Source organism: Geotrypetes seraphini, chromosome 5 (genome assembly GCF_902459505.1).
Source record: "Geotrypetes seraphini chromosome 5, aGeoSer1.1, whole genome shotgun sequence".
NCBI classification, from domain to species: domain Eukaryota; kingdom Metazoa; phylum Chordata; class Amphibia; order Gymnophiona; family Dermophiidae; genus Geotrypetes; species Geotrypetes seraphini.
The window spans coordinates 32,200,820-32,228,655 of NC_047088.1; the positions used below are offsets into that span (position 1 = coordinate 32,200,820).

Here is a 27,836-nt window from a genome sequence, read left to right on the forward strand (position 1 = left end):
ACAAAAAAGGACAAAATTCCTGGGTTGTGTAAATAGAAGAATATTTGGATTTTTTTTGGTGCATATCATTTTTTAGGCTGGCATTGGAAGGGGGCTGTACCTGATTCGGTTCCATTCAGATTTACGCCTGTGTACAGTTTTGGTGGGAAAAGGGGATGGGGGAGGTTGGTACATTCTGACCTTTGCTGAATAGGGAGAACTTTCGCATTTACAAAAAACTGCCACAGAAATTCTTTAAATATCAAGCTATTGAAACTAGTTGGTGAACCTCCTGCAATTCACATATGTAGTTTAATACTTTGCTATTTTAATTCAGGTTTAAGGTAAAGGTGTTTTCTATAGATTAGAATTCTAGAAGCCTGTATTTTGTCCTGCTTTGGTACAGTTATTTGATTAACTACTGATTCCATTTTAATTTGACTGCGGTCTATCAGACTGCTAGGATAAAAGTCAATAGACAGGTTTTGCTATCTTTATTTTGAGTACATCATTTGGCCTTGTTACATTTTGAATCCTCAAATCTGTTTTGGTTCCATGTCCTGTTTTGGCTTTTAAGATATTTTCTCAAAACAAATGAGCATTAATCTAACAGGACACTTACAGCAAATGGATAGCTTTATATGAGTTCCATATTAAAAGTAATGCTTAAGGGTCAGAAACTTCTTGCCCACTCCTCTTTTGATTTCTCCTTCAAATCATCTTTTCCTCACTTTTCTTATCTTATTAATAATCAAAGTGCCATTGATTTCACTGAAACCAAGTTTATAAGTTTTTGCTTTGAACCCACAGAGTCTTTACAAAAGGTGAATACAAATTATAGACTCCTTTTACTAAGGTGCGCTAGCGGTTTTAGAGCGATCTACAATGCTCCACACGCTAAACACCAACGCCTCCATAGAGCTTGCGTTAGTATTTTTATTTAGCGAGTGGTTAGCGCGCGCTAAAAACACTAGCGCAACTTAGTAAAAGGAGCCCTATGTCTGAAGAAATTACATTACGTTACATTAGTGATTTCTATTCCGCCTGTGCCTTGCGGTTCTAAGCGGATTACAATTAGAAGAGATCTGGACATTACCGAGAGAATTACGTAACAACAATACAAGTAAATTACATGTTATGGTAGAGAATTACAAATTAGAGGATATCTGGAATTTTTCCGATAGAATTACTTAGCAAGATTCAGTAATTACAGGATACAGTGGAGAATAACAATATATTCGGGTAACAGAAGAAAGTTACCTTACTTTGAAGGGATAGGATTATTGAATACCGATGGGTGATGCTTATTTGGGAATCTAATATTTTTGGCAGGTGAGGTTCGAGGAGTTGACTGATGTGTTATTCACGGGGGAGAGAGCATATGCGATTAGGGCGGAGATTAGTAAGTAAGGATGTGTTTTTTGAATAGAAATGTTTTGATTTCTTTTCGAAACACTTTGATGTCTGTTGTTTTGGTCATCAGATTGGTGATGGTGGGGTCAATTTTCGCTGCCTGTTAACTGTTTAAACCGTGCTGTAGTATTCCCTCCAGATAGAACAGAGCAACAGAATGCAATGGCAAGGATTCCCACCCACCCACACAGCGCTTTCTCTCCTAGCGCTCTGCACTGAAACTGTTCCCAATGTCTCCAAACATGCCATAGTTACACCTCTCCTCAAAGAACCCTCACTAGACCTCACATGTCCCTACAACTATGGCCCCATCTCCCTCCTCTCCTTCTTAGCCAAGCTGTGCTGTTCACTGTCATTCCATGGGCTTCCTTTCATCTCAAGCTATTCTTTTTTTTTTTTTTTATTTATTCTTTATTAGTTTCCAAATTTACATCATCAAAAATTGGAGAGAAACAAGAAATTCTTGAAATATAATAAAACAACAAAAATATGTGGAAAATAAATAATCATTTTTCACCCACAACATTAACCCCCTCTTCTACAAAACCGCGCTAGTGGTTTTTAGTGCAGAGAGCCGCGCTGCTCCCAACGCTCATTGAGTTCCTATGAGCGTTGGGAGTAGCACCGGCCATTCAGCGCGGCTCTCGGCGCTAAAAACTGCTAGCACGGTTTCGTAGAAGAGGGGGGTAAGGCAATTGTGATTCAAAAATTAGGAAAAAAGACATTTCTCTCTCTTAATCAATATAAGGACATTGCAAGGACGCCCCAAGACCCCTTCCCAGCCAGTCTACAGCGAACGTATGGAATTTACACTATGACATTAATTTCTTCCTTAGCCCGTAGAAATTCCTCAAGCTGCTTCGGGTCAAAAAACTTAAATTGTTTGCCTTCATAAGCAATATAACAATTACAAGGAAATCCTAACACAAAATTAGCAGAAATTGCCTGAACCCTAGCCCTAAGAGCCAGGAAGGCTTTTCTCTTTGTATCTTTTGTCAAATCAGGAAATACTCTTTATTTTAGACCCTAGTCCAAATGTCTAAAGGAAAGCTTCAATACAGTACTGCGGGCCAGTTCAAAAGCAAAGGAAACCAGTAATGTAGTTCTAAGAGTAACCACTTAAAGAGAGGATTCCAAAAAGGCAGTGAGTCCCAAAGCTTCCTCTCTCCCAGCTGTGCCCTCAGGGCCAACAAAGTTCCTCAGTCCCTGCAGGTATTGAACTCGCATAATGGGAGGGAGTGCCTCCAACAGCATCCCCAAAACATCCACCAAGGATTTCTTGGGATTAATGGAGATTTAGGAAAATTTAAAAGTCGCAAGTTAAATCGTCTCAATTGATTTTCAAGATACTCTAAACGTTTTGCAATATAGTTTCACAACTGAGGATTCACAAGCCTCCACAGCCTGGATTCTGGCCCTCAAGGAGTCCATTTCTTGTCGATGTTGAGTGGCAACCTGCAGTCATTGTGACAGAAGAGAAAACAAGGGCCACTGACCATAAGAGAGGGTACCTATCTTCAGGGGAAGGAGGGAGTGAAGTGATAGTGTTTCTATTCAGAAGGGGAAGGAGGGAGGAGACTCTGCTCCTCTTTGAGGGGAGGAGTTAGGAGCACTATGGGGACACAGGACAAAGTTTCAGATTCAACTGCAAATGCACAGTGCAGGTTTTTTCAGCCAAAACTGAAACAAGGCCTAATATCGATTTCAGGCCAGTTTTGGCACCGCCAACTGAAATCCAATCAACCTCTAGTTGTGACTCACACTGGCTCCCAATTCAAGCAAGAATACTATTTAAATTCTACTGTCTACTATTTAAATCCATAAATGGTGACAGCCCAGCCTACTTGAACAACCGCCTAATCCAAACTACCACAACCAGACACAGGAGAACCCAGACACCATTCACATACTCTCCAATCAGAGACATCAAACGGAAAAAAACTGTACGATGGCCTTCTAGCCACAAAGGCAGCAAAACTAGACCACCAACTCTCCAATCTACTAATCGTGACCCCAGACTACAAAACTTTCAGAAAAGAAATAAAAACCCAGCTATTCAAGAAATCCATGAAGACTAACTAACACCATATGAAACATTTCAATCCTCTGAAGCAACCCGCTCTACTCTGTAACACCTCTGGACATGTCCAGAAATCCTCTTCTCTAATCCACCTTGAACCGCAAGGTAATGGCAGAATAAAAATCACTAATGTAATGTAATGTAAATGGCTGAACTAAGTGGTTGCTGTATAGTTCTAACACAGACCTGCTTATTTGGCTTTCCTTAGCAGAGTTATGATGCAATATTACACTGTTCTTTACAACAGCAATGCTACCTTACAGTTATAGTTACCGCTAAATCATTTATATTCCACTATTGCTAACACATAGGGGTCCTTTTATCAAGCCGCACTAACGGGGTTAGCGCGTCGGACATTTCATCACGCGCTAACCCCCGCGGCCATCTTGCCCGGAACTGATGTCAAACTTACTGGCCTGTAGTTTCCCGGGTCTCCTCTCGAACCCTTTTTAAAGATAGGTGTAACATTTGCTAACTTCCAGTCCTCCGGGATCTCGCCAGTTTTCAAGGATAGGTTGCAAACTCGGATTATTTTCGCTATCTCATTTTTTAGTTCTTTTAGTACCCTAGGGTGGCCCAGACGGAATCCACCGTAGGGTACTAAAAGAACTAAGAAATGAGATAGCAGAAATACTCCAACGAGTTTGCAACCTATCCTTGAAAACTGGCGAGATCCCGGAGGACTGGAAGATAGCAAATGTTACACCTATCTTTAAAAAGGGTTCGAGAGGAGACCCGGGAAACTACAGGCCAGTAAGTTTGACATCAATTCTAGGTAAGATGGTAGAAGCACTGATAAAGGACAGCATCTGTGAGCACATCGAAAGAAATGGGCTAATGAAAGCAAGCCAACATGGCTTCTGCAAAGGAAGATCGTGCCAAACAAACTTACTGTACTTCTTTGAGAGGGTAAATAGACAGTTGGACAAAGGGGAACCCGTAGACATTATTTACCTCGACTTCCAAAAGGCCTTTGACAAGGTACCCCATGAGCGGCTACTTAGGAAGTTGTGGAACCACGGGGTGGAAGGGGACGTACACAGATGGGTTAAACACTGGTTGGCAGGCAGAAGGCAGAGGTTTGTAGTGAAGGGTCACTACTCGGACTGGAGGAGGGTCACAAGCGGAGTTGCGCAGGGGTCGGTACTCGGACAGCTGCTGTTCAATGTATTTTTTATTGACCTTGAAACGGGGACGAAGTGTGAAGTTATAAAATTTGCGGATGACACTAAACTCTATAGCAGGGTTAGAACTGTGGAAGAATGTGAGGACCTACAAAGGGACCTGAACAAACTGGAGGAGTGGGCGAATAAATGGCAGATGAACTTCAATGTAGGGAAATGCAAGGTCATGCATATAGGGAAAAAGAACCCGATGTTCAGCTACCAAATGGGGGGATTAGTACTAGAGGGAAGTAACCTTGAAAGAGACTTGGGTGTACTGGTGGATACAACCATGAAGTCAACGGCACAATGCGCAGCAGCCTCGAAGAAGGCAAACAGAATGTTGGGTATTATTAAGAAGGGTATTACAACCAGAACAAAGGAAGTCATCATGCCGCTATACCACGCGATGGTACGACCACATCTGGAGTACTGTGTCCAATATTGGTCGCCGTACCTAAAGAAGGACATGGAGATACTTGAGTGGGTTCAGAGAAGAGCGACAAGAATGCTAAAAGGTATGGAAAACCTTTCATACGCAGAGAGGCTAGAAAGGCTGGGGCTCTTCACCCTGGAGAAGCGAAGACTCAGAGGAGACATGATAGAGACTTACAAGATCATGAAGGGCATAGAGAAGGTGGAAAGGGATAGATTCTTCAGCCTATTGGGAACTACAAGAACAAGGAGGCACTCGGAGAAACTGAAAGGGGACAGGTTTAGAACCAATGCTAGGAAATTTTTCTTCACTCAGAGGGTGGTGGAAACCTGGAATGCGCTTCCGGAGGATGTGATAGGACAGAGTACATTAAGGGGATTCAAAGAGGGATTGGACAAGTTCCTGAAGGATACGGGGATTGAGGGATATAGATAGAGGTAGAGTTAGGACCATGAAAGGGTATAGATAGAAGAAAAATGGGGATTAAAGGGTTTTAGACAAAGGATCACTTACAGGTCATGGACCTGATGGGCCGCCGCAGGAGCGGACTGCTGGGTGCGATGGACCACTGGTCTGACCCAGCAGAGGCAACTTCTTATGTTCTTATGTTTTTAATGCCTGCTCAATGCAGGCATTAGTGGCTAGCACGGCAGGTGGTTTAACGCGCGGTATTATGCGCGTTAAACCCCCTACCGCAGCTTGATAAAAGGACCCCATAGTTTATAGCAGATTACATACAAGGAACAGAATTAATTAACTGGGATGTACATATAGAATAAGATATTATCTCATTCATTAACTACTAAGATTGAATTTCAAAAACAAGAAAGTTTTGAGCATTTTTTTTAAAAGATCATAAGCATTACTATAGATCATAAAAGTACTAGCCTTTTCAAAGGCTCCAAGAACTGTTTACAAGGGGCCTGGCTATTGTCAGGCTGTTCCATGGGTGGTCATCCCACCTTTTAAGGATAGCCCTGGACCTGAGTACTGGAACCGTTTTGTATAAAGAAAAAAAAAACCCTGTCTAGGATGCAGGTAAATATTAAACAGAAGGGATAGCATAGATTCCTGAAGGACTTGACACTGCAATTCAAAGAACCCTTAACAATAATGCCAACCGCTCTCTCTGTATTCCCTAAATCAATATTGCTACCTAAATCAGTATTCTTCTGGAAGCAAAATGATAATCATAGGATCCTCTCTACGGAAGATATGAGTCGATAGCTTCTGGTAAATTTACTCCCTACAACGTTTAAGCAGCAGAGGAGGGAAACATTAGATAACATTACTGAATGGTTCAGTAATCCGATCAATGGCAATTACCTTTGTTGTATTATATTTTTCCTGTTGAATTCTTTAAAAAGATTAATAAAGATGTTTTAACTTTAAAAATACCATAGGACCCTCCATTTCAGAGAGCCAAGTCTCTACCAGGCAAATAAAATCAAGGGAAAACTACAACACTAAATCATGTATTAACATCTTGAACACTCGGGCAATACGAGCTAACTCCTATTTGTGATATAATTGCATTTCCACAACAGAACAAGATTCATTCTTCCAGTAATAAAACTTTTGAGTCCCCCACAAATTTAACATTAGTAATTTACAAATAAAGGTTTGCAAATTGTGTTGGATAGCCATCTGACTTTTAAGGATCAGTTACAGGTCACGGTTAAACAAACTTTTAACACCTTGAGAAAGTTGAGACGTACAGTATTCATCACTGTTTTTGATAGGGGAAGTTTTAGATTGCTAGTATTATCTCTTGTACTATCGAAGATAGATTATTGCAACAAAGGGCTCCTTTTACAAAGCCACGCTAGGGCCTTAGCGCGCACTAAATTGCCCCATGCACTAGCCGCTACCGCCTCCTTTTGAGCAGGCGGTAGATTTTCGGATAGTGCGCGCTATAGCGCACGTTAATCCGGTGCGTGCATTAAAAACACTAGCGCACCTTTGTAAAAGGAGCCCATAGTTTATGGTGGCTGCATTGAGAGTGTATGCAAACGACTTCAGACTATTCAAAATGCTGCTGCCCGATTAATTTCTTTCAATGTCAAAGTATGAGAGAATGATGCCTCTCTATGTAAACCTGCACTGGCACAATTATTCAGGGAGAAATCTCAGATTATAGGAACCATTTGATTAATGCTCCATATCTTTGGAAAATGACATTTCCAAGTCCTAAAGGAGTGAAATATAAGGTTTTACACACAGCCACTTTTCCATATCTTGCTGCAAAATGGTGGAATACAATCCCTATTAAATTAAGACGTATCTCCTCTTATATTGTTTACCAGAAATCTCTTCAAACCTATCTTTTTCAAAAGTATGTGACCTGAGGATGGGTGGTAATATTCTGGAGAATAATAAGTGAATGTTGATATTTTTATTCTGTAATTCTGGTTATAACCAGTTTTTCTTATTGTAAATTGCACTGAACTCCCATTTGGAGCATATTAGCTATTAATAGGAATACATGTAATGTAATGGTATTTTTGTTTTGCAAACTCAAATTTTGCACAAACTGAGTTTATACCCCTAATGCAGGTTGGCATCTACCAAAACATGGCTGTGTTGAGTCTGGTTTGTTTAATAAACATTTTTACACACCACACTGGTGGTTCGTTTCTGTTTGTTTTAATTTAATTTTTTTTTTCCTGAATAACTTCTTAAGAACATAAGATTTGCCGCTGCTGGGTCAGACCAGTGGTCCATCGTGCCCAGCAGTCCACTCATGCGGTGGCCCTTAGGTCAAAGACCAGTGCCCTATTTGAGTCTAGCCTTACTTGCGTATGTTCTGTTCCATTAAGAACTTATCCAACCTTGCCTTGAATCCCTGAAGGGTGCTTTCCCCTATAACAGCCTCCGGAAGAGCGTTCCAGTTTTCTACCACTCTCTGGGTGAAGAAGAACTTCCTTGCTTTATATTAAGTTAACAATATTGGTATTAGAGTGTGACCATATGCCTTACTAATGTAACACTCCCAACCTCTAACATAAAGAGTAGGTTTAACCTTCAAAAGTTCACTACAAGACTAAATAAAAACAAACTAATAAAAAGAAGGAGAACTTCTACTATGTGAATCCCCACTGATGAAAGAATACTGTAATTCCCCTTCCAATATATCAATAGTCATTAGCAGTCACAAGTTAGAGAGACAACCCCCCCATCCCCCCCGAAGATGTGCTATGAGCAAAACAGATTGAATTGTCATCCTCCATAATAATTCCACAAGTATTCTGATGGTATCAAATAACATCAATAAAATCAATTTAAAAAACATTGTGTTTCATAATATCAAGCTAATATAAATGTCACAAAGCTAACTTACCAGACCATGTGACTGGGGAAAGGCATGCTTTGTGAGAACATCAAATATATCTCTCCTACTGTGACCCTCCTGTTTCAGTGCAAACCGTAAATTTCTCATATCCTACAGAAAAGATGAAAGCAAACTTTTAAAAACAGCTGTATAATGGGAAGGAAGTATACAGTTGGCAATTCCAATTGAAACATATGTTTTGGGACTGTGTTTCAAAGATTCCAGCAATGGGCCAACAGGGGATGCCATCTTTTCTCTTCTCAGACTGCAATTAAAGTGCATCGCTTCTCCACTTTGCCCATATATTTGACATAATCAAGAAGTATTTAAGTGACATATTTATTGCTCATAAAATAAAGATTAAGTAAAAGCAAGAGAAGGCAGACAACTGTCTCACTACCACTAGGGAAGCTTATGTCAATAGGGTTAAAGAAGATACATTTTGAAATGTGCAACAGATCAAATTGTACAGACAATATAACCACAAAAAATATTCATAGATAAATCAACATCAGAGATTATATATGGCACGTTTCCAATCTAAAATGGAGAAAAGACCTCAGTGTTTCCCAGGAGCATACCCGGGAAACTTTCTATGGCAATAATTAGTTGCCACAGGGAAATACATCCTCGGTCTGAGAAAAATTCCATTATAAAAACTACAATCACAAAACTTTTTTTCAAATTAGATTTTCACAAAATAGTAGGAAACAAGCACTTATCTTAGGTAGTTACTCTATATATTCTGATATTGAAAAAATCTCCGCAGTTGAACCCGAGTGCTATATGATTACAATACACAGGAGAATGATTTAGATTTCCCTGTTTTGCATAATTGCTGCATCAGGGGAATATCTAAAAAACAAAAAAAACTCATATATGAGAATCTTTGAAGCGGTAGCTGTTTTTCTAAAGTGAGTGTATTATAAGTATTGTTAGTTTTAAAATTGATGTTTTAACTGAAAAGTTATTTGAGTTTTTTTGTTTTTTAGATATTCTCCTGATGCAGCAATTATGCGAAACAGGGCCTGTTGGGAAATCTAAACGGGAAATCTAAATCATTCTCCTGTGTATTGTAATCATATAGCACTCGGGTTCAACTGTGGAGATTTTTTCAATATCAGAATATATAGAGTAACTACCTAAGATATGTGCTTGTTTCCTACTATTTTGTGAAAATCTAATTTGAAAAAATGTTTTGTGATTGTAGTTTTTATAATGGAATTTTTCTCAGACCGAGGATGTATTTCCCTGTGGCAACTAATTACTTGCCATAGAAAGTTTCCCAGGTATGTTCCTTGGAAACACTGAGGTCTTTTCTCTGTTTTAGATTGGAAACGTGCCATATATAATCTCTGATGTTGATTTATCTATGAATTTTTTTTGTGGTTATATATTTACCAAAATATTCAGCTTGTATTAATTTATTTTTACAGACAATATAATTTCATGCCTTCATAGGGTTTTATATAGTATACTACTATAAACAATATCCAGTATCAGTAACTGGGAACAAGAACATACATTATTCCTTTTCCCCCCATCATATAACTGTTATGTTTAAATGATTTTTATTATTCCAGCAGTAAGAAGCAAATACAAACAGTAGTACCATTCAGGAAATAACATTTTCAACAATATAATCAGTTCCCCTCCCATCCCCCCAACCCCTCCCCTCCCCAAGAATCCATGGCCAGTCCAACAGCTGAGAGTGGGAATAAAATCTTAAAGATTCAAAAGTCTACTGCGAGCACGTGGTGTGAGGTCCTGCCAGAAGTGCTCCCACACCTGACAAAATTTGCGACCCGGGCCAAGAGTCAAGTCTCTCACCATGCATCATATAACTGTTAAAAGGTGAAGTGAAAGAGGCTATTATAGCCAAGAAACCATACTTTAAAGAATGGAAAAAGGATCCCAATGAAGAAAATAAGAAGAGAGATAAGTACTGGCAAGTTAGATGCAAAGCATTGATAAAGAAAGCTAAACAAGAATATGAAGAACAACTTGCTAAAGAGGCAAAAACTCAGTAACAATATTTTTAGGTACACTTCCCCCTCCGTATTCGCGAATTCCGTATCTATGGATTCGCTTATTCGCGGTTTTAAATCAAAAAATACATTTTCATTTTCCAGGCTATTTTAAGCCCTGAAAGACCCCCTTAAGCCTTACTTGGTGGTCTAGTGGGTTTTCAGGGCAGTAGAGATCTTCCCACGCTCCTGCCCCATGCAGATCGCTCACAGGAAATGGCTCGAGAGATTACAGGAGCTCAAGGCAGCCATTTCCTGTGAGCGATCTGCACGGGGCAGGAGCATGGAAGATCGTTCCTGCCCCGAAAACCCACTAGACCACCAGGTAAGGCTTAAGGGGGGCTTTCAGGGCTTAAAATAGCCAGGGGAAGCGGGGGTTAGGGGCAGAACCAGCCCAAATATTATTCGCGGTTTTTTTTATATTTGCGGGCCGGCTTTGCCCCAAACCCCCGCAAATACGGAGGGGGAAGTGTACATCAAAAGCAGAAAACCTGTGAGGGAATCTGTGGGACTGTTGGATGATCAAGAAGTAAAAGGTGCACTCAGGGAGGATAAGGCCAAAGTGGAGAGACTGAATGAATTCTTTGCTTTGGTCTTTACAGAAGATGTAAATCATCTACCTGAACTGGAAATGGTTTTCAAGGGTGATAAGGAAGAGGAATTGAAATAAATTTTTTTCTGCACTTATTTCTAGTAATTAGATGCACTTTATTTAGTAGTACACAATAAGTTAAAATGATAGTTAACAAACTAGAGAAACACCTATTAGTGATAAGTTTGTACAATTTTAGGAGAATAACCATGCAAAAATAAAGTTCTTTTTAGAAAAGCTAAAAAAATAAAGCCCGGGAACGTTATCTGTCTACCCATGAGGCTCTTAATTCTCTTTTCCATTCTCGCTCTCAGAAATGGGCGGCCTATCACAATCATCGCTTCCACCGTTTTGGTAACAAGCCGGGACGCCTTATGGCGCATCTGGTGAAAGGCGAGACCCGGAGACACCCAATTTTAGCTCTTCGGACTCCTGGTGGGGGCAGGGTGACCCGTACACCGGATGTTTCTGCGGCTTTATTTGACTATTTTCAGTATTTGTACACGGCCCCTGACGACGCTCCCCTAAACTTGTTGGAGGACTATCTCCAGTCCTCTGGCCTTCCAAGGCTTCCTGAAGACGTTGTGTTCTCCCTCAATGATCCATTTCGGGCAGTGGAATTGGAATCGGCTATTAAGGCTCTTTGTTCTGGTAAGGCCCCGGGTCCGGATGGGTTCTCTGGAGACTTTTATCGTATTCTTTCCCCCTGCGTCTGTGGCTCTTTACTGGAATACTTCAGTGCAGCTATTACTCGGGGCTCCTTTCCCCATTTCGCGAATGAGGAGCTTATTACCTTGCTGCTGAAGCCTGGTAAGGAAGCGGATGCTCCTGGCTCTTATCGACCTATCTCTCTGATTAATGTAGATCTGAAACTTCTGTCGCGCATGCTAGCCAATCGTCTTGCACCTCATCTTCCTGGGGTCATTCATGAAGACCAGGTAGGGTTTGTTCGTGGCCGCCAATCGGTCTGTAAGGTCCTATTTGCCTTAGCTCATTGTCAATATCATCGTATTCCGCCTTTGTTTGTCAGTCTGGACACCTCTAAGGCCTTTGATAGCGTCCATTGGTCCTTTTTGTATCGTACTCTAGAATATGTTGGGTTATGTGGGTTTTATCTCGATGCGATCCACGCTCTGTACTCTAATCTGAGAGCCTCGTTGTTGGTCAATGGCACACGTACGGATTCCTTTCCTATTCTGCGGGGCACATGGCAGGGTTGCCCCCCTCTCCCCTCTGCTCTTTCTCCTTTCCTTGGAGCCTTTACTTTGTACTCTTCGAGGGTTTGACGGGGTGCAGGGCCTTCGGGTCGCTGGAGTAGAGCTGAAGACATTGGCGTTTGCTGATGATATGTTTTTGATTCTCACTAGACCAGAGGCCTCTTTACCGATGGCATTAGACCTTATCTCAGAGTTCGGCTTTTATTCTGGTCTCGCTTTCAATTTGGACAAGTTGATCACTTTACCTTCCTCTTTAGACTTGCGTAACAGCTGGCGGGGTACGTTTCCTTTTTGCTGGGCTGATTCTTTGTTGAAATACTTGGGGGTGCTCATTCTGCTTGACCTCTCCCGTTTGTATCCTCTGAACGTGGAACCGCTGTTTCAAGCCCTTCAAAATAAATTACAGCTTTGGGGAGGCTTACCTTTCTCAGTCCTGGGCCGAGTGCACTTATATAACATGCTTCTTGTCCCCAGTTGGTTATATATTTTTCAGGTTCTCCCTCTTTACTTGACCTCTCGAGATGAGCGACCCCTGGAGTGTTTGGTTCAATGGTTCCTTTGGGGAGGCAAGCAGCCTCGACTGCCTTATAAGTTGGCGGCAATGCCGTGGTATAAAGGGGATCTCGGTTTGTTGAATCTTCGTTATTTGACCATTGACTGTGGCATGTGTCATATTAATGATCTTTTTAGGGGTACTTCTGTCTTCACCAACACTTCTCTAGAACTTTCCTGCTTTCGGACTGATCATTTCAGTGTATACCTTCATTCTATTCCATCTATTTTCCCAGAGCCTCTTTCTCGTAGGGTGCTACATCGACCCTGGCATTGGGTCTGTAAATTTCATTCTGTTACTGCCTCTGTTACCCCTTTTCTGCCTATCCACTTTAATAACTCCTTCCCCCCTGGGGTAGATGGGCCCAGTTTTGCACGATGAGAAACAAAGGGCATTCATTATGTGTTTCAATTGGTGGACGAGGATGGGAAACTCCGCTCCTTTCAACAGTTGCGGGAGGAGTTTGATCTTCCGCCTACTGATTATTTTGCTTACCTTCAACTTCGGCATTACCTCCACTCTTTATCTTTGAGTTCCTTAACGGCTTCTTGCCAGGAACTGTTATCTACAGCCTTTACTCTTGGTTCCCAACTCTCTGTCCCGCTTACATTCCATCATCGTCACTTAAAAGATGAGTCCCCTTTGTTTGACCACTCCAGGTTGCGGGAAGCCTGGGCCCGTGATCTTGCTATGGAATTGCCTGATGATGTGATTTTACAAGCTGTTCGCAGGCTGTCTGTGTTTTGTAAATATCCTATTTTTTGGGAACATTATAAGCTGACTCTTCGCTTGTATATTTCACCTAAATGGGCCTTTCTTGCTGGATTCTGTATGTCTGCGGCCTGTCGCCGTTGTCAAGCTCCTGAGGTGGGTTTGGGACATATGTTCTGGACCTGCCCCTCTATTCAGTCCTTTTGGGGCTCCATTTTTCTTTTTGTCGAACGTATTTGGGGTATCACTGTCAAGTGCTCTCCACTGGTCCTGTTTGGAGTTGTTCCACATTATTTTCCCCGCAAACGAGGAGTTGCTGCTTTTCTCAAATGGACAGTCCTTATTGCCTTGAAATGTATTTTACTTCATTGGCTTGATGAGGAAGCGCCCGACTACTGCCTGTGGAGGTGCTGGATGATTACTCTTCTGATGTGTGAGCATCGGGATGTGAGGAATTTCTCCTCGCTCCCGGGTCGCCTTTTCCAGTACATCTGGGAGCCCTTTTGGACTACTATGACTTCAGTGGCTCGTAGCCGCCTACTTAACTGTTGATGCCTCTTTCTATTGTTCTACCCTTTATAAGTTTATCTTTTTCTTTTTTGCTATGCAGTTTGATACTGGCGATTCATTTGGAAGGAGGACCTAGGGTGGGTTGGGGTAGGGTAGGGTGCTTGGGGGTTTGAAGGGGGGGGGTTGTTATCTGCTGTGGGTTTATTGAAAATGTTTTGGGCTTGTTTTATCTATTATGTGTACCGTTACCTGTTTAATTTCTTTTGTTGAGCTCAATAAATATATTTGACTATAAAAAAAAAATATAAAGACTGGCACATCAGCACCATTTCTATGGAGGTAAGAAGGCAAAAATATCTGTGAGATGAAAAACTTGCATCAGTGATTGTAAAGAGGTCTTCACTGTGCCACAGAAAAATGAAAACAGCAGATCCCATGTGAGTAGGCACTCGCGCATGCACACTGGGGGCCTGCCAAAGGCTTCTGGAAACTACAAAATTCTGGTTAGTGCCCACATCTGGGCTCTGTCTGTAACATCACCCACATGTGAGAATCCTGTGTCCTGCCTGTCCTCAGAAAAATGAGAAATACCTTTGAAACTAAGGTTCAAAATTAGTATCTGATAAACTTTCAGAGTCAGTAACAAAATGAAGGCAATACAAGAGTATAAGATGGATGCCATCTGTAATTATGCACGACAGAATTGCATTCAAACAAATTAGGTTTCTTATTTTACGTCTGAACTGCAAAATAACCTACATTGTCACTACAACACATCCCAGACTAGTCTGTGACTCATACTGTCAATGGCACACTGCTATTTTTATCTACTTATATCATGTCTCAAACAGATGCAAATATCCTGTACAAAAGCCTTTCCTATGGTCACAAATATTGTCATCTAACATAGTAACATAGTAAATGACGGCAGATAAAGACCCGAATGGTCTATTCAGTCTGCCCAACCATACACTCTATAATTTAATGATTTAATTTAAATTGTTCTTTTTCTTAGATATTTCTGGGCCAGAAACCCAGAGCTCTGCCTGGTACTGTGCATAGGTTCCATCTACTGGAGTCAAGGTCAAAGCTCACTCCAGCTCATCTAAACCAGCCCAGCCCACCTGTCAAGTAAGAATAGACATGTTTTTTAGAAATCGAATAGACGTTTTTTAGAAATCCCTTAAGACTCAATGAAAATTCCTCTTGTAAGTAAAATATAAGTTCAGAAGGCACGTATCCTATTTATCCACCTTGCATCTGTGAATAAGATGCTTTTAAACCTAACTCGTGTAACTACTATTTCTATTTGGATATTGGTTTTACCTCAAAGAAACTGGAGAGTGGAGTAAATGAACCAGCAAGTCCCAGGTTTATTAACATAAAAGTAATAAATGATAAATAATAAACAATAAAAACAGTACACACAATAAGAATTATTATATATAGTCCAATAGGAGCAGCTAATAGCTCATAATAAAGAATGGCACAGACTCTGAATCAGAGTTCCAAATGTCATGCCAATATATATTCTGTGGCTAGTCCCAAATGGTGCCAATGTAACCGGTGATGGTTGAGTATAAATCCAAATGTAACAAATCAACTGATAAGACTTTTCCTCCAAGAATTTGTCCAAACCTTTTTTAAAATCAGCTATGCTATCTGTTTTTTACCACAACCTCTGGCAAAGCATTCCAGAGCTTAACTATTCTCTGAGTGAAAAAATATTTCCTCCTATTGGTTTTAAAAGTATTCCCCTGCAATTTCATTGAGTGTCCCCCCTACTCTTTGTAATTTTTGACGGAGTGAAAAATCGATCCACTTGTACCCATTCTACTCCACTCAGGATTTTGTAGACTTCAATTATATCTCCTCTCAGCTGTCTCTTTTCCAAGTCTTTCCTCATACGAGAGGAGTTCCATCCCCTTTATCATCTTGGTCGCTCTTCTTTGAACCTTTTCTAGTGCTGCTATATCATTCTTGAGATAAGGAGACCAGAACTGAGCACAATGCTCCAGGTGAGGTCACACCACGGAGCGATACAGAGACATTATAATATCTTTAGTCTTATTAACCATCTCTTTAATAATTCCTAGCATCTTGTTTGCTTTTTTGGCCGCCACTGCACATTGGGCAGAAGGTTTCATCGTATTTTCTACAATGACACCAAGATCCCTTTCTTGGACCTCAAACACCAAGCTGCAAAAACAACTTTGTGTCTTACTGGGGCCCCCCTAGATGATGGGGAGGTTGGGGGGCCTTGATCATGATGGTATTATTGGGGACCAGAAGGGGACTCCTGGGAGGGTGTTAATGCAAAAACAAGAAAAGTAAGACAGGTCCTGGCCAATATTCAGCCAGGACCTGCATAAGCCCTGTGAGCAAGCATTGGGAAAATTATTCTTGGATATTCAGTGCTGGGGCCCAAGCAGGGCCAAGCATTGAATATCTAGGGCTAATCTAGCTGGCAACAACATTTTAAAAAAAAATACTGACCATCATTGATTGAGTATTAGCCAGAATACCGTTGGTGAGACAGCAGTTTTTCTTTCTATGGACAAATTATGGCTCTCTTCCAGATAGCTGGGACATGTCCTTCCTGAAGACTTTTGGAAATCACAGTAGCAGTAAATGGATTCAGTAAATTACAAAGTCCTATGATCACAGTAGAAGAACAAGGGTCGCAAGGCTATTGTAGCCTTAACTGATTTTAGAGCTCTCAAGACTGAGGGTGTATTGGGAGGACCAAATACCGATAAATTAGTCACTAATGGGGAAGGTACAACAGAGCCTGGCTGTGAAGTGGGTGAAGATGTTTAGATGAACACAGAGAACTTGAGGCACAGATATAAATATATAAATTTTTTGAATAAGCAGAAAAATCTCTAGTGAAAAAGTCTTAAATATTGCTTATTTAGCAAAGTTAGAACATCATTTTCAAAATTACAAGAAAAACTTTATGTTTCTTAGTACTTCAGAGGTAACACTCATAGGATATTGTCTTTAGAATGAAAATTCACTGCGTCTCATAGTAACATAGTAGATGATGGCAGATAAAGACCCGAATGGTCCATCCAGTCTGCCCAACCTGATTCAATTTAAATTTTTAACATTTTTTCTTCTTAGCTATTTCTGGGCAAGAATCCAAAGTTCTACCCGGTATTGTGCTTGGGTTCCAACTGCCGAAATCTCCGTTAAAATCAACTCCAGCCCTTCTACACCTTCCTGGCCATTGAAGCCCTCCCCAGCCCATCCTCCACCAGATAGCCATATATAGACACAGACCGTGCAAGTCTTCCCAGTACTGGCCTTAGTTCAATATTTAATATTATTTTTTGATTCTAGATCCTCTTCATTAGTCCAGATATTTTATATAGTTAAAGTGCTAAATAGTTTTGCAGTTCTTTGTAGCTAAATAGCTTAAACAACGTACCAGTATATAGCAATGTAACAGTGTAACTTAGAGTATTTGCGTCGGGGAGTGGATATTGTTGCCGACACGATCATGTTTTGCCTTAGAAGACTGTTTCCTTTACAAATGGGGGATTTGTAAAGGCTGCATTTTAGAAGCTTAAAGATTGAGCATACATACCAGTTGAATAATAGGGCTCCTTTTACTAAGGTGCGCTAGCATTTTTAGGGCACGCAGGAAATTACCACGTGCTACCCTTCTAGAACTAACGCCAGCTCAATGCTGGCGTTAAGGTCTAGCGCAGGGGTGTCCAATGTCGGTCCTCGAGGGCCGCAATCCAGTCGGGTTTTCCCCAATGAATATGCATGAGATCTATGTGCATGCACTGCTTTCAATGCATATTCATTGGGGAAATCCTGAAAACCCGACTGGATTGCGGCCCTCGAGGACCGACATTGGACACCCCTGGTCTAGCGCATGTGGCAATGTAGCGCTCGCTATTCTGCACGTTAAAGCCCTAACGCGGCTTAGTAAAAGGAGCCCATAGTGTTTTTAAAAAGCAAAATTATTATTATTATGAGTAAGTATTATTATAAGATACTTGATGTAATATTAATATAGTTATTGATGACTCCCACTACTAAACCGTAGGTCTTCAAACCCATTTTTTATAACTCATACCTTACAAGTAATATCTAGTCCATAGGAATTCTCTCCTCTACTTGTGGCTCCTCCCATTTTCTCAATCCTTCCAATTACACCCAAAGGGACATCTAATTCCAAAACAGGATCCTAGGAGAAAAAATGCAGGAAACAATAAAACCTGTTATTATATTTAGGCATCTAATATTCAAATCAACATCAGTGGCTATTCTTTTATTTTACAAATTCTTAGATACTAAAGCTTCAAATCAAAAAGTGGCTATGGAAAGTAATCTATGGTCCAGAAACATCAAAGAAGAGACAAGTTAATTCAATCATGTATTTTTTAATGGGTATAACTTATGGGCAGACTAGATGGACCATTCAGGTCTTTATCTGCCGTCATTTACTATGTTACTATGTTACAAAGTAAAATGGAATGACCATAGAGAAAGAAGACAGCACGAGAGTGAAGACCTAAGGAGATGAGGAGAACAAAAAAAAAAAGGAGAAATTATATTCAGGGATAAAGTAAAGGGAAGCTGTTTCTCTCAGGGAAGGTAAGCAAAACAAAATGCCTTCAAGTGGAAAATAATTTAAAAAAAAGTGGAAAGTAGTGTTGGGGATTTAACTTGTGAGAGTTACCATTTGCCCACAACAGATACAGTATATTCAATTACTAAAAAACATCTATGCCCCAATGTACAAAAGCTTTCAGTTGCAGTAAGAGTCGTTAAAGTACTCTTACTGGCATGAAAGCTGTGCTCCAGATGCACAAAAGGGTTTTCCATGGCTGCTACCGATCATCATAACAGCCACTGAGAAGACTCTGAAAATGCATCACTAGGAGCTCATTTGATTTAAATGAGCCCTCCAATCGATGCAAAAACACCCCCAGCACTGAATAATTGGTGCTAATATTTTCTTGCAGCTCTGGAGCTGCCAGTAGCTGCTGTGCATGTGTTGGGTGAGTTGAAAACACACACATGGCAGCTGTTCCTAATAAAATTAATTAACTAATTAATTAAAATAAAATAACCCCTCCTACACACCCAACAATCAGCAGGAGGGATGCCCACTCCCTCCTGTCTGTGGACACCCCTATCCTCCGACTAAACCCCCTTCCCCCCACACACTTCCCCCTGGGACCTTTTAGAGACAAAGTTCGGCAGCAGTGATGCCTACTCCCTTCCAGCCTCAGCCCGCCTCTTCAAAATTGCTAGCCTTCCCCTTCCCGGTGCATCCTGGGATGCATGGGGAGGGATCTAAGGCTCTGATTGGCCCAGGGGCCTGTCAGACAGATCAAGACCTGATTCAGCAAAAAAGGAAAGCTCACAGAAAAAGAAAATGAAAACACTAACAAATCACTGAAATATATACATATAGTAGAAACCAAAAATGACTTCTGAAATAAAGAGGTTCATTTTCAAAGCATATAGATTTACAAAGTTAAATATGTTTATATGGAACTTTGTAAGTCTATGTACTTTGAAAATGAGCACAAAATCGTGCGTTTTAAAATAAGGATCCAATATTAGTATAAAAAGTGTAAAACCTATCATTATCACCTGGAGGAATGTTCATTAAGATTCTCACACATTTTTGTCTAAGACAGAAAACCTTAAGTGGATGTTCTTAAGTACTGTACTGTCATTTGTGCAGAATAATTATGTTCAGAACATATGTTCCTGGTTCTTCTTTAACAAATGCTTAGCTAATTCAATACCTACTACAATACTTATATGTTTTCTAAACAATAAAATGATAAGCCTGAATCTGGTTCTTTCTAAAGTCTACATGGCACATGAAGTATTGCAATAACATGGCTCACCATAAATTACTACAGATTCAATAGAACTTGCTTGGTTCAGCAGCAGCTAGACCAGGGGTGGGCAACGAGGGCCGCAATCCAGTCGGGTTTTCAGGAGTTCCCCAATTAATATGCACGAGATCTATTTGCATAACAAAAATCTTATACACGAATACAGGATGGCTGGTGTGGAACTCGGAGAGACGCCCCAGGAAAGAGACTTGGGAGTACTGATCGACAAGTCAATGAAGCCGTCCACGCAATGTGCAGCAGCTGCGAAAAAGGCGAACAGAATCGGAGAAGGTTATCATGCTGCTGTACCAAGCCATGGTACGCAACCCACCTGGAATACTGTGTCCAGCACTGGTCGCCATACATGAAGGACACAGTACGACTCGAAAGGGTCCAGAGAAGAGCGACTAAAATTGTTAAGGGGCTGGAGGAGTTCCCGTACAGTGAGAGATTAGAGAAACTGGGCCTCTTCTCCCTTGAAAAGAGGAGACTGAGAGGGGACGTGATCGAAACATTCAAGAAAATGAAGGGAATAGACTTAGTAGATAAAGACAGGCTGTTTGCCCTCTCCAAGGTAGAGGGAACGAGAGGGCACTCTCTAAAGTTAAAAGGGGATAGATTCCGTACAAACGTAAGGAAGTTCTTCTTCACCCAGAGAGTATTAGAAAACTGGAACGCTCCTCCGGAGGCTGTTATAAGGAAAAACATCCTCCAGGGATTCAAGACGAAGTTAGACACGTTCCTGCTGAACCAGAATGTACGTAGGTAAGGCTAGTCTCAGTTAGGGCAATGGTCTTTGATCTAAGGGCCACCGTGTGAGTGGACTGCTGGGCACAATGGACTACTGGTCTGACCCAGCAGCGGCAAATCTTAGGTTCTTATGAGCATCAGAGCTTTTACCGCTGCAGCCAGGGCTAAAAACCACACTAGTTTTGTAAGGGGGGAGGGGAAATGAGAGCCACACTCATCAGAGACTGCTGCTGGCTTTGTTTGAGCCTGTGATGAAGGACTAAGCGAAAAAGCTTGAACTTTCTGAATGATTGTATGCATGTATTTATGTAGAGCTAATGAGCTATCTTGCAAAAGTGGTCTTGAAACCATGGATCTTTTCCCAGAGGAGTACTGGAAAATTTTGTGTGTGTTATTTACACTTTTTGGCCTTCATCATAGCCGCTTTGACTATGGCAGAGGTGTGTGAAAGCTGTACTTTGTAGAAACTTGGAGACAGATGAACCTTATATTTTACGTCTGTCTTCTTGGAAACAGGTTATACAGAAAGTGGATTTTGCCACATACCATAATTGCTAATTCTTATGAGGCCAAAAACACCTGCCTCTTGGTGTAGTGGAAAAAGTATCTCTTTCACCATCCACTGTGTGAATCTAGGGTAAGCAATATACTTTTCTCAGGCCTCCCGTGCGCCTGTCTCTCGCCTCTTCAATCCATTCAAAATGCTGCTGCGTGACTCATATTATGTGAGAGCCGCTATTTTCACATTACCCCTCTCCTCAAGTGGCTTCATTGGCTCCCCATCCATTTCTGAATACAGTTTAAACTCCTCTTGCTGACCTACAAGTGCACTTGCTCTGAAGACCCCCGGTATCTTTCATCGCTCATCTCCCCTATGCTCCCCCCCCCCTTGATCTCTGCTCGTCGGTCAAGCCCCTCTTATCTGTACCCTTCTATTTCACTGCCAACTCCAGACTCCGTCCCTTCTTTCTTGCGGTGCCATACGCCTGAAACAGGTTGCCTGAATCTATATGTCGTTCTCCGTCCCTGGCGGTGTTCAAATCCAAGCTAAAGGCCCACTTTTTTGAAACTGCCTTCAACTCTTAACTCCCCCTCACTTCTGTTAGCTACCTAGACCCACTATAGCCTCCCCAACCCTGAAATGTCCTGTCTAAATTAGATTGTAAGCTCCTCTGAGCAGGAACTGTCTGTTGTATGCTAAAATGAAATAGAAATAATAAATAGCAGTAGTAGTGGTAGTACTCATACAGAGATTTGTTTGTCGCTGGGGGAGGAGAGTGATTCGAATAAATCCATTTAGAATATTCTTCTAATCCAGGAGGGAGGCAACGAATGTGCTGGTTCAGGATCTGAAGTATGAAGTAGATAATAAAGATACCTTTAGATCCCAAGAAGATTCTCAATCTCTCTAGATCACTGTTCTTCAACCGCCGGTCCACGGACCGGTGCCGGTCTGCAGAAAATTCCTGCCGGTCCACCCAGGGCCGGCGAGATCGATGCGGTTAGATTTCCTGTCAGGCATCTCTTCCCCTTTCCCTTCCAGGGCTGGCGTTAGGATCGGCTGCGGTACTTCTACAACGGATGGCAAAAAGAAACACAGAAGCCATGGGACTTTTCCTCATGCCTGCATCGCTATAGGCTCTGCCGATTCTGATCCTGCCCCCCTCTGAAGTGACCTCCTGTTTTTGAGGGGCAGGATTGAGACCGGCAGAGCTTATAGCGAATAGCAATGCAGGCAAGAGGAAAGATCCTGCGGCTTCTGTCTTCGTTCTAGCCGTCTGATTTAGCGGGACCACAATTGAAGGCAGGGCTGATAGCAATCAAGTTTGGGAGAGACATCCCCTGCCACTGCAGTTTAGCACTTGTCTGAGGCAAGTCCCAGCGAGCAAGGGAGGCAGACAGCAGCATTATTGGGCTTAACTCTGAATGAAGAACAAGCCTTTCAAGTTGCTTCCAGAGTTCTGGGAAGGGAACTGTAAGAAAACTGATGCGAGTTAAGAACCAGGCTGCTTCCGATTTACTGTCAGTTATGGTGAGACCAGCCATTGTGACACTGGAGTCACTCTGGGGCCAGCAGCCAAGGGAGGGAATAAGAGATGCTGGATTCCCACGTATTGTGGGAAGGGGATGGTAGACCCGGGGGGGGGGACTGGTGTGAGAGAAGGGAGATGGTGGATCCCCTTGGGGGAGATAGTTATTGGAACTAGGTAGGAGTTGGAAGAATAGGGACACAAAGACAGATGCTGGACCTTGCAGGGGGCAGAGAGACATGGAAAATGCTGAACACGAGGGTGGAGTATGAAGACAGAAGTCAGATGTTGGACATGGCTAGAGAGAGTAGGGAGACAGAGGGGATATGCTGGACATGGTGAAGGGGGAATAGGGAGACAAGGAGAAGATGCTGAATAAGGAATGGAGGAAGTAGGGTACTGGAAGGTATATGCTGGATTAAGATGGGGAAAAGAAGGGAGGTACTGAAATTGGATGGGGGAAGATGGTGGGTTGGCTGGCTGGCTCAGCAACGGGAAGAAAAAAAGAACACAGGAAGATGCTGGACATGGAGGTTGTAGGGTGAAGGAAAAAAGCAGACTTGACTGAGTAGGAAGACAGGTGGGAGATGCTGGACACAGGGTGGATGCAGTATGAAGAAAAAGGAGGTTCTGGATATTGGAGTAATAGATAGAAGACAGGAAGAGACAGAAGTGGCAGATAGACTGAAGACCTTGGAAAGAAAATTAAGAAAAGAAGAAGAAAGCAGAACAAAACGGGCAGACAATAAAAGTAGAAAATTAATTTTATTTCTATTTTGTCATTAGAATATATCAGATTTGAACTATATATCCTGCTAGAAACATAACTGGGTACTGCAAAGCCCAGGCAGTGCTTCTTTAGCTTCCAGCTGGCTTAGGGCTCTCTCTGACCAGGAAGCACTCCCCTAACACTATACCTGTCATGTGTGACTGCAGTATTCTGTTAGCATAATATTTCTGTGTAGCATTCTGTAATAATTTGGCTCGTTCAGTTTTCTTGATAGTAGAGGGGATATATGTGAAGGGGAGGGGAGACAGGGGTTTTGTTGGTCCTTGCTCTGTATATTTGTATTTATAAACTGACAATTATACATTCAATATAAAATCATAACTGAGGCTTGTACGGATGGGATCAGATGGTTTGTGGGGACCGAACTCACGGAGATGGGGCGGAAATATTTTTTTAAAATTTCAGTCTTAGTAGTTTGCCGGTCCACAAAATAATTATTTTATTTCCGCCGGTCCATAGGTGTAAAAAGGTTGAAGAACACTGCTCTAGATCAACACCTGTTGAATGAGGTGGCATTGAACTGAGCAGTCGGTACATTTGGCAGGTCTCTGCAATAAAGTTTCACAGCTTCATTAAAGATCTTTCACAGAAAGGAATGTGGCTGCTCCAAAAGAGGCAGTGAAACTGCTGAAGACTCGTCCACTGTGCCTAACATCAAAATCAATGAAAGAGGCAGCTGCACAGAAACGTGCCAGAGGTCAAGTGACGTCTGCATTGGAACAGCACTATCTGCACTGAATAGGTCTGTTCCATGAAAGCGTTCTGACTCATATGCACAGAGTCCGCAAACATCTGTAAAGAAGGGACCCTCTTTTCACTCTTCTGCAATGGAAGCAACTTCTTTTCCACTTCATAGTTGTCAAAGAGGTGATTGAAGTGATCCTTTCTAGGAGACATACAAGCACAATGCCTGCATTCACTCTGGTTATGATCAGCACAGAGTGCTTGTCAAAGTTGTCCTCCATTTTGGTCATGGCCAAGATCCAGATTTTGAAGGCATAATAAAAAAAAGATATATATATATATATATAAATATATATAAATAATTCAACAAAGAAAAATCTCAAACATAGCTTTAAGTTGAAGCCAAGAAACTTGTCATGACAGTTTTGTTTAGAGAATGCCGGGGTGCCATTTTCCCGTGGAAGATTTTTCGAAGCAGTTGCTCTCTTTCTAAAGGTAACCTTAACTTTTAAAGCTCTATGCATTTGTATATTTTCCATAACTGACTATTTTTTCATCTTTTCAGATATTCCCCTGACGCAGCCACTTGGCGAAACAGGGCCTGTCGGGAATACTGAGTTCAGAAAAGTGTGTTTGGTTCCGTATTGGAGCAACGGATTTCTAATTCCACTGCCTGTGGGAGATGAATGGAAGATAAGTGCAAGTTTTTTTTACAGTTTTTTGCTGTTATTTGCAGTTTAACTTGTGTATTTTAAACTGTAACTTTATATATCCTTTCCATGGAGTTTTTTGACCTAGGATGTGTTTTGTATGACAGTTTTCTCCATGTTAGATGCTTGCCTTTCAGCCTGTTACCTTCCACTAGTAGCAGCTTTACTTTGAATATTTGTTTGTTATTTTTTTGAGCTTTGTTTAGAGTCCATTTCACTGAGTAGAAAAAATAGAGAAGCTAAGACTGCTGCACCTGGGAAGGGCCACATAAACTCAGAAACACTAGGGCTGGGATTCACTAACTTGCCCAATCGGGCCCGATCTGGGTCTGATCCGGGCAGGTCCAATGAATTCATGAACAAAAAATATGCAGATGGAGGCAATCGGAGGAACGCCCCCATCTGCCTGCACGGATCGCTCTATAGCGATCCCCGCGCATGTGCAGACCATCTGTAGATGGTCTGCGCATGCCCGTCTGAGACGCGACCTTTTTTTTTTTTTTTAACTTGAAAATTTTTTTGTTAGTTTTTAGCTGTGAGCCCGTGGTTTTAACCCACTTTAAACCCACGGGTTAAAACCACGGACTCACTGGGCAGGGAAGGGCAGAAGAGTGGTGATGCAGCAGGAGAGATTCGGGGAAGATCGAGGGCAGCATTCGGGGCGAGCAGGCAGGAGAGACTGCACGGCAGTAGGGCTTCCAGACGGAAAGACGTTTTCGACTGGTCCCCAGCAGTCGCTTCCTCAGGTGATCGGCCAGCCCAGTCGGATTGGAAATTTGGTGTTGTGAATCACGTCCCAGCCTACTTTGCATACGTTTCACCTCATTTGCATGCACGGATTCGAAGCGGATCGCAGGAGAGGTAAGTGAATCAGGCCACATGTGTTTTTCCTTAAATGTTTCTTTTTCTTTCTTTAAAGATTGTAGTTCATCCCTCTTGCCTTTTGTACCAGTTTGTTTCAGAACCTATATAATTTGTATCCAATGTCTTGTCTTGTCCTCCCCCTTTTTTTTTTAAACAAATTGTCATACGCATTGAAATATATGATATTGCGTAGATAACAAATCTTAATAAACTTGAAACTTGTAAACGGGTCGCAAACCATAGGCGGAATAGAAGTCCCTAATGTAATGTAATGTAACCAATCGGTTTGCTTTGTGAATCTAGCCCTAGGTCCTGGCGATGTGTGATGATGTCACCCAATCTTGCTTGTTGATAGAAGAAAACAAGCTTTACAGGTGAAAAAAAACTTTTTTTTAAACTCTCTTTATTAAGCACAACCAATCCACAAATTAACAATAAATGAATTTTACAGAGCTACAATAGTTTGTTGTGTGCATCATTCAAACTGTATAAAAGTATTCCATAAAAACAGCAATATAAATCCAACTGGGAACAATAAATCATTGAAGACTAAGGGCTCCTTTTACGAAGCCGCGTTAGCGGTTTAACGCGCGTAATAGCGGGCGCTAAACTGATGGCCGCGCTAGACGCTAATGCCAGCATTGAGCTGGCGTTAGTTCTAGACGTGTAGCGCGGGTTCAGCGCGCGCTAAAAAGCTGCGTGCGCTAAAACCGCTAACGCGGCTTCGTAAAAGGAGCCCTAAGAGTTGGTACCATTTTTCAATTTGATTTCTCCTTAATCAATACCATATTCACGAGCATAAGTACCTTAGCTCAGCGTTTTTCAACCGCTGTTCCGCGGCACACTAGTGTGCCGCGAGATGTTGCCTGGTGTGCCGTACGGTCAGGGCCGCCATCAGGGCAGTACCACCAGTCTAGGGAGAGGGGCGGTCCGCCCCACGTGGACAGGAGAGAGCTGGACGGGGGACCCGCGGAATTCAATACATCTCGAGCCGCGAGGCTCGTCTTCTGTTCCTGCCTGCCCTGCAGCTAACATATAGCCGATCGCAAGCGTTCCCCGATGTCAGCGCTGACGTCGGAGGGAGGGCTTAAGCAAAGCCTGCCCTCCGACGTCAGCGCTGATGTCGGAGAATACTTCCGTTCGGCTATTTGTGCGCGGCAGGGCAGGCAGGAAGCAGAAGACAAGCCTTGCGGCTTGAGCTTCGTTTTGCTGAGAAAGTTGCAAAGATGGGCTGGGAGGCAAACACGGAACACAAAAGGGGGGGAGGGAGTGCGTTTTGGACACAAGGCATGAACTTGGGAGAGAGGAAGGGAGGGAAAGAGATGCTGAGGTGGGGGGGGGAATGGGTTTTTGGAGACAGAAGGCATGGACTTGGGAGAGAGGAAGGGAGGGAAAGAGATGCTGAGGTGGGGGAGGGAATGCGTTTTTGGACACAGAAGGCATGGACTTGGGAGAGAGGAAGGGAGGGAAAGAGATGCTGAGGTGGGGGAGGGAATGCGTTTTTGGACACAGAAGAAATGGACTTGGGAGAGAGGAAGGGAGGGAAAGAGATGCTGAGGTGGGGGAGGGAATGCGTTTTTGGACACAGAAGAAATGGACTTGGGAGAGAGGAAGGGAGGGAAAGAGATGCTGAGGTGGGGGAGGGAATGCGTTTTTGGACACAGAAGAAATGGACTTGGGAGAGAGGAAGGGAGGGAAAGAGAGGCTGAGGTGGGGGAGGGAATGCGTTTTTGGACACAGAAGAAATGGACTTGGGAGAGAGGAAGGGAGGGAAAGAGATGCTGAGGTGGGGGAGGGAATGCGTTTTTGGACACAGAAGAAATGGACTTGGGAGAGAGGAAGGGAGGGAATGAGTGTTTGGACACAGAAGGCATGGACTTTGGAGAGAGGAAGGGAGGGAAAGAGATGGTTGTGTACACGGGGAATAGAAGAAAGGAGAATTTTTGGTCATAGGGAGTGAGTGAGGTACAGATAGTGGCATACCAGGGTGGGGGGGGGCGGTCTGCCCCACCCCGGGTTTACGTCCCAGGGGGGTGCACAGCTGGCCACCCTCCAGTGTTGTCCCTAGGCCGGCAAACTGCGGCTCTTTAGCCATTTGAGTGCCACCGCCGCCAACGGTG

General features: G+C 42.4%; 1 protein-coding gene across 4 annotated transcripts in view; it reads right to left on the reverse strand.

Moving 5' to 3' along the window:
* MTM1 (myotubularin 1) overlaps positions 1–27,836 on the reverse strand; it is a 179,904-nt gene that overhangs the window by 84,404 nt on the left and 67,664 nt on the right. For all 4 annotated transcript variants that reach the window (XM_033943978.1, XM_033943976.1, XM_033943977.1 and 1 more), the window contains 2 exons: positions 18,106–18,216; positions 8,412–8,513 (listed from right to left, as the gene is read on the reverse strand). In XM_033943978.1, the coding sequence (XP_033799869.1) occupies positions 8,412–8,513; positions 18,106–18,216 (213 nt within the window). The remainder of the gene's footprint in view (positions 1–8,411; positions 8,514–18,105; positions 18,217–27,836) is intronic.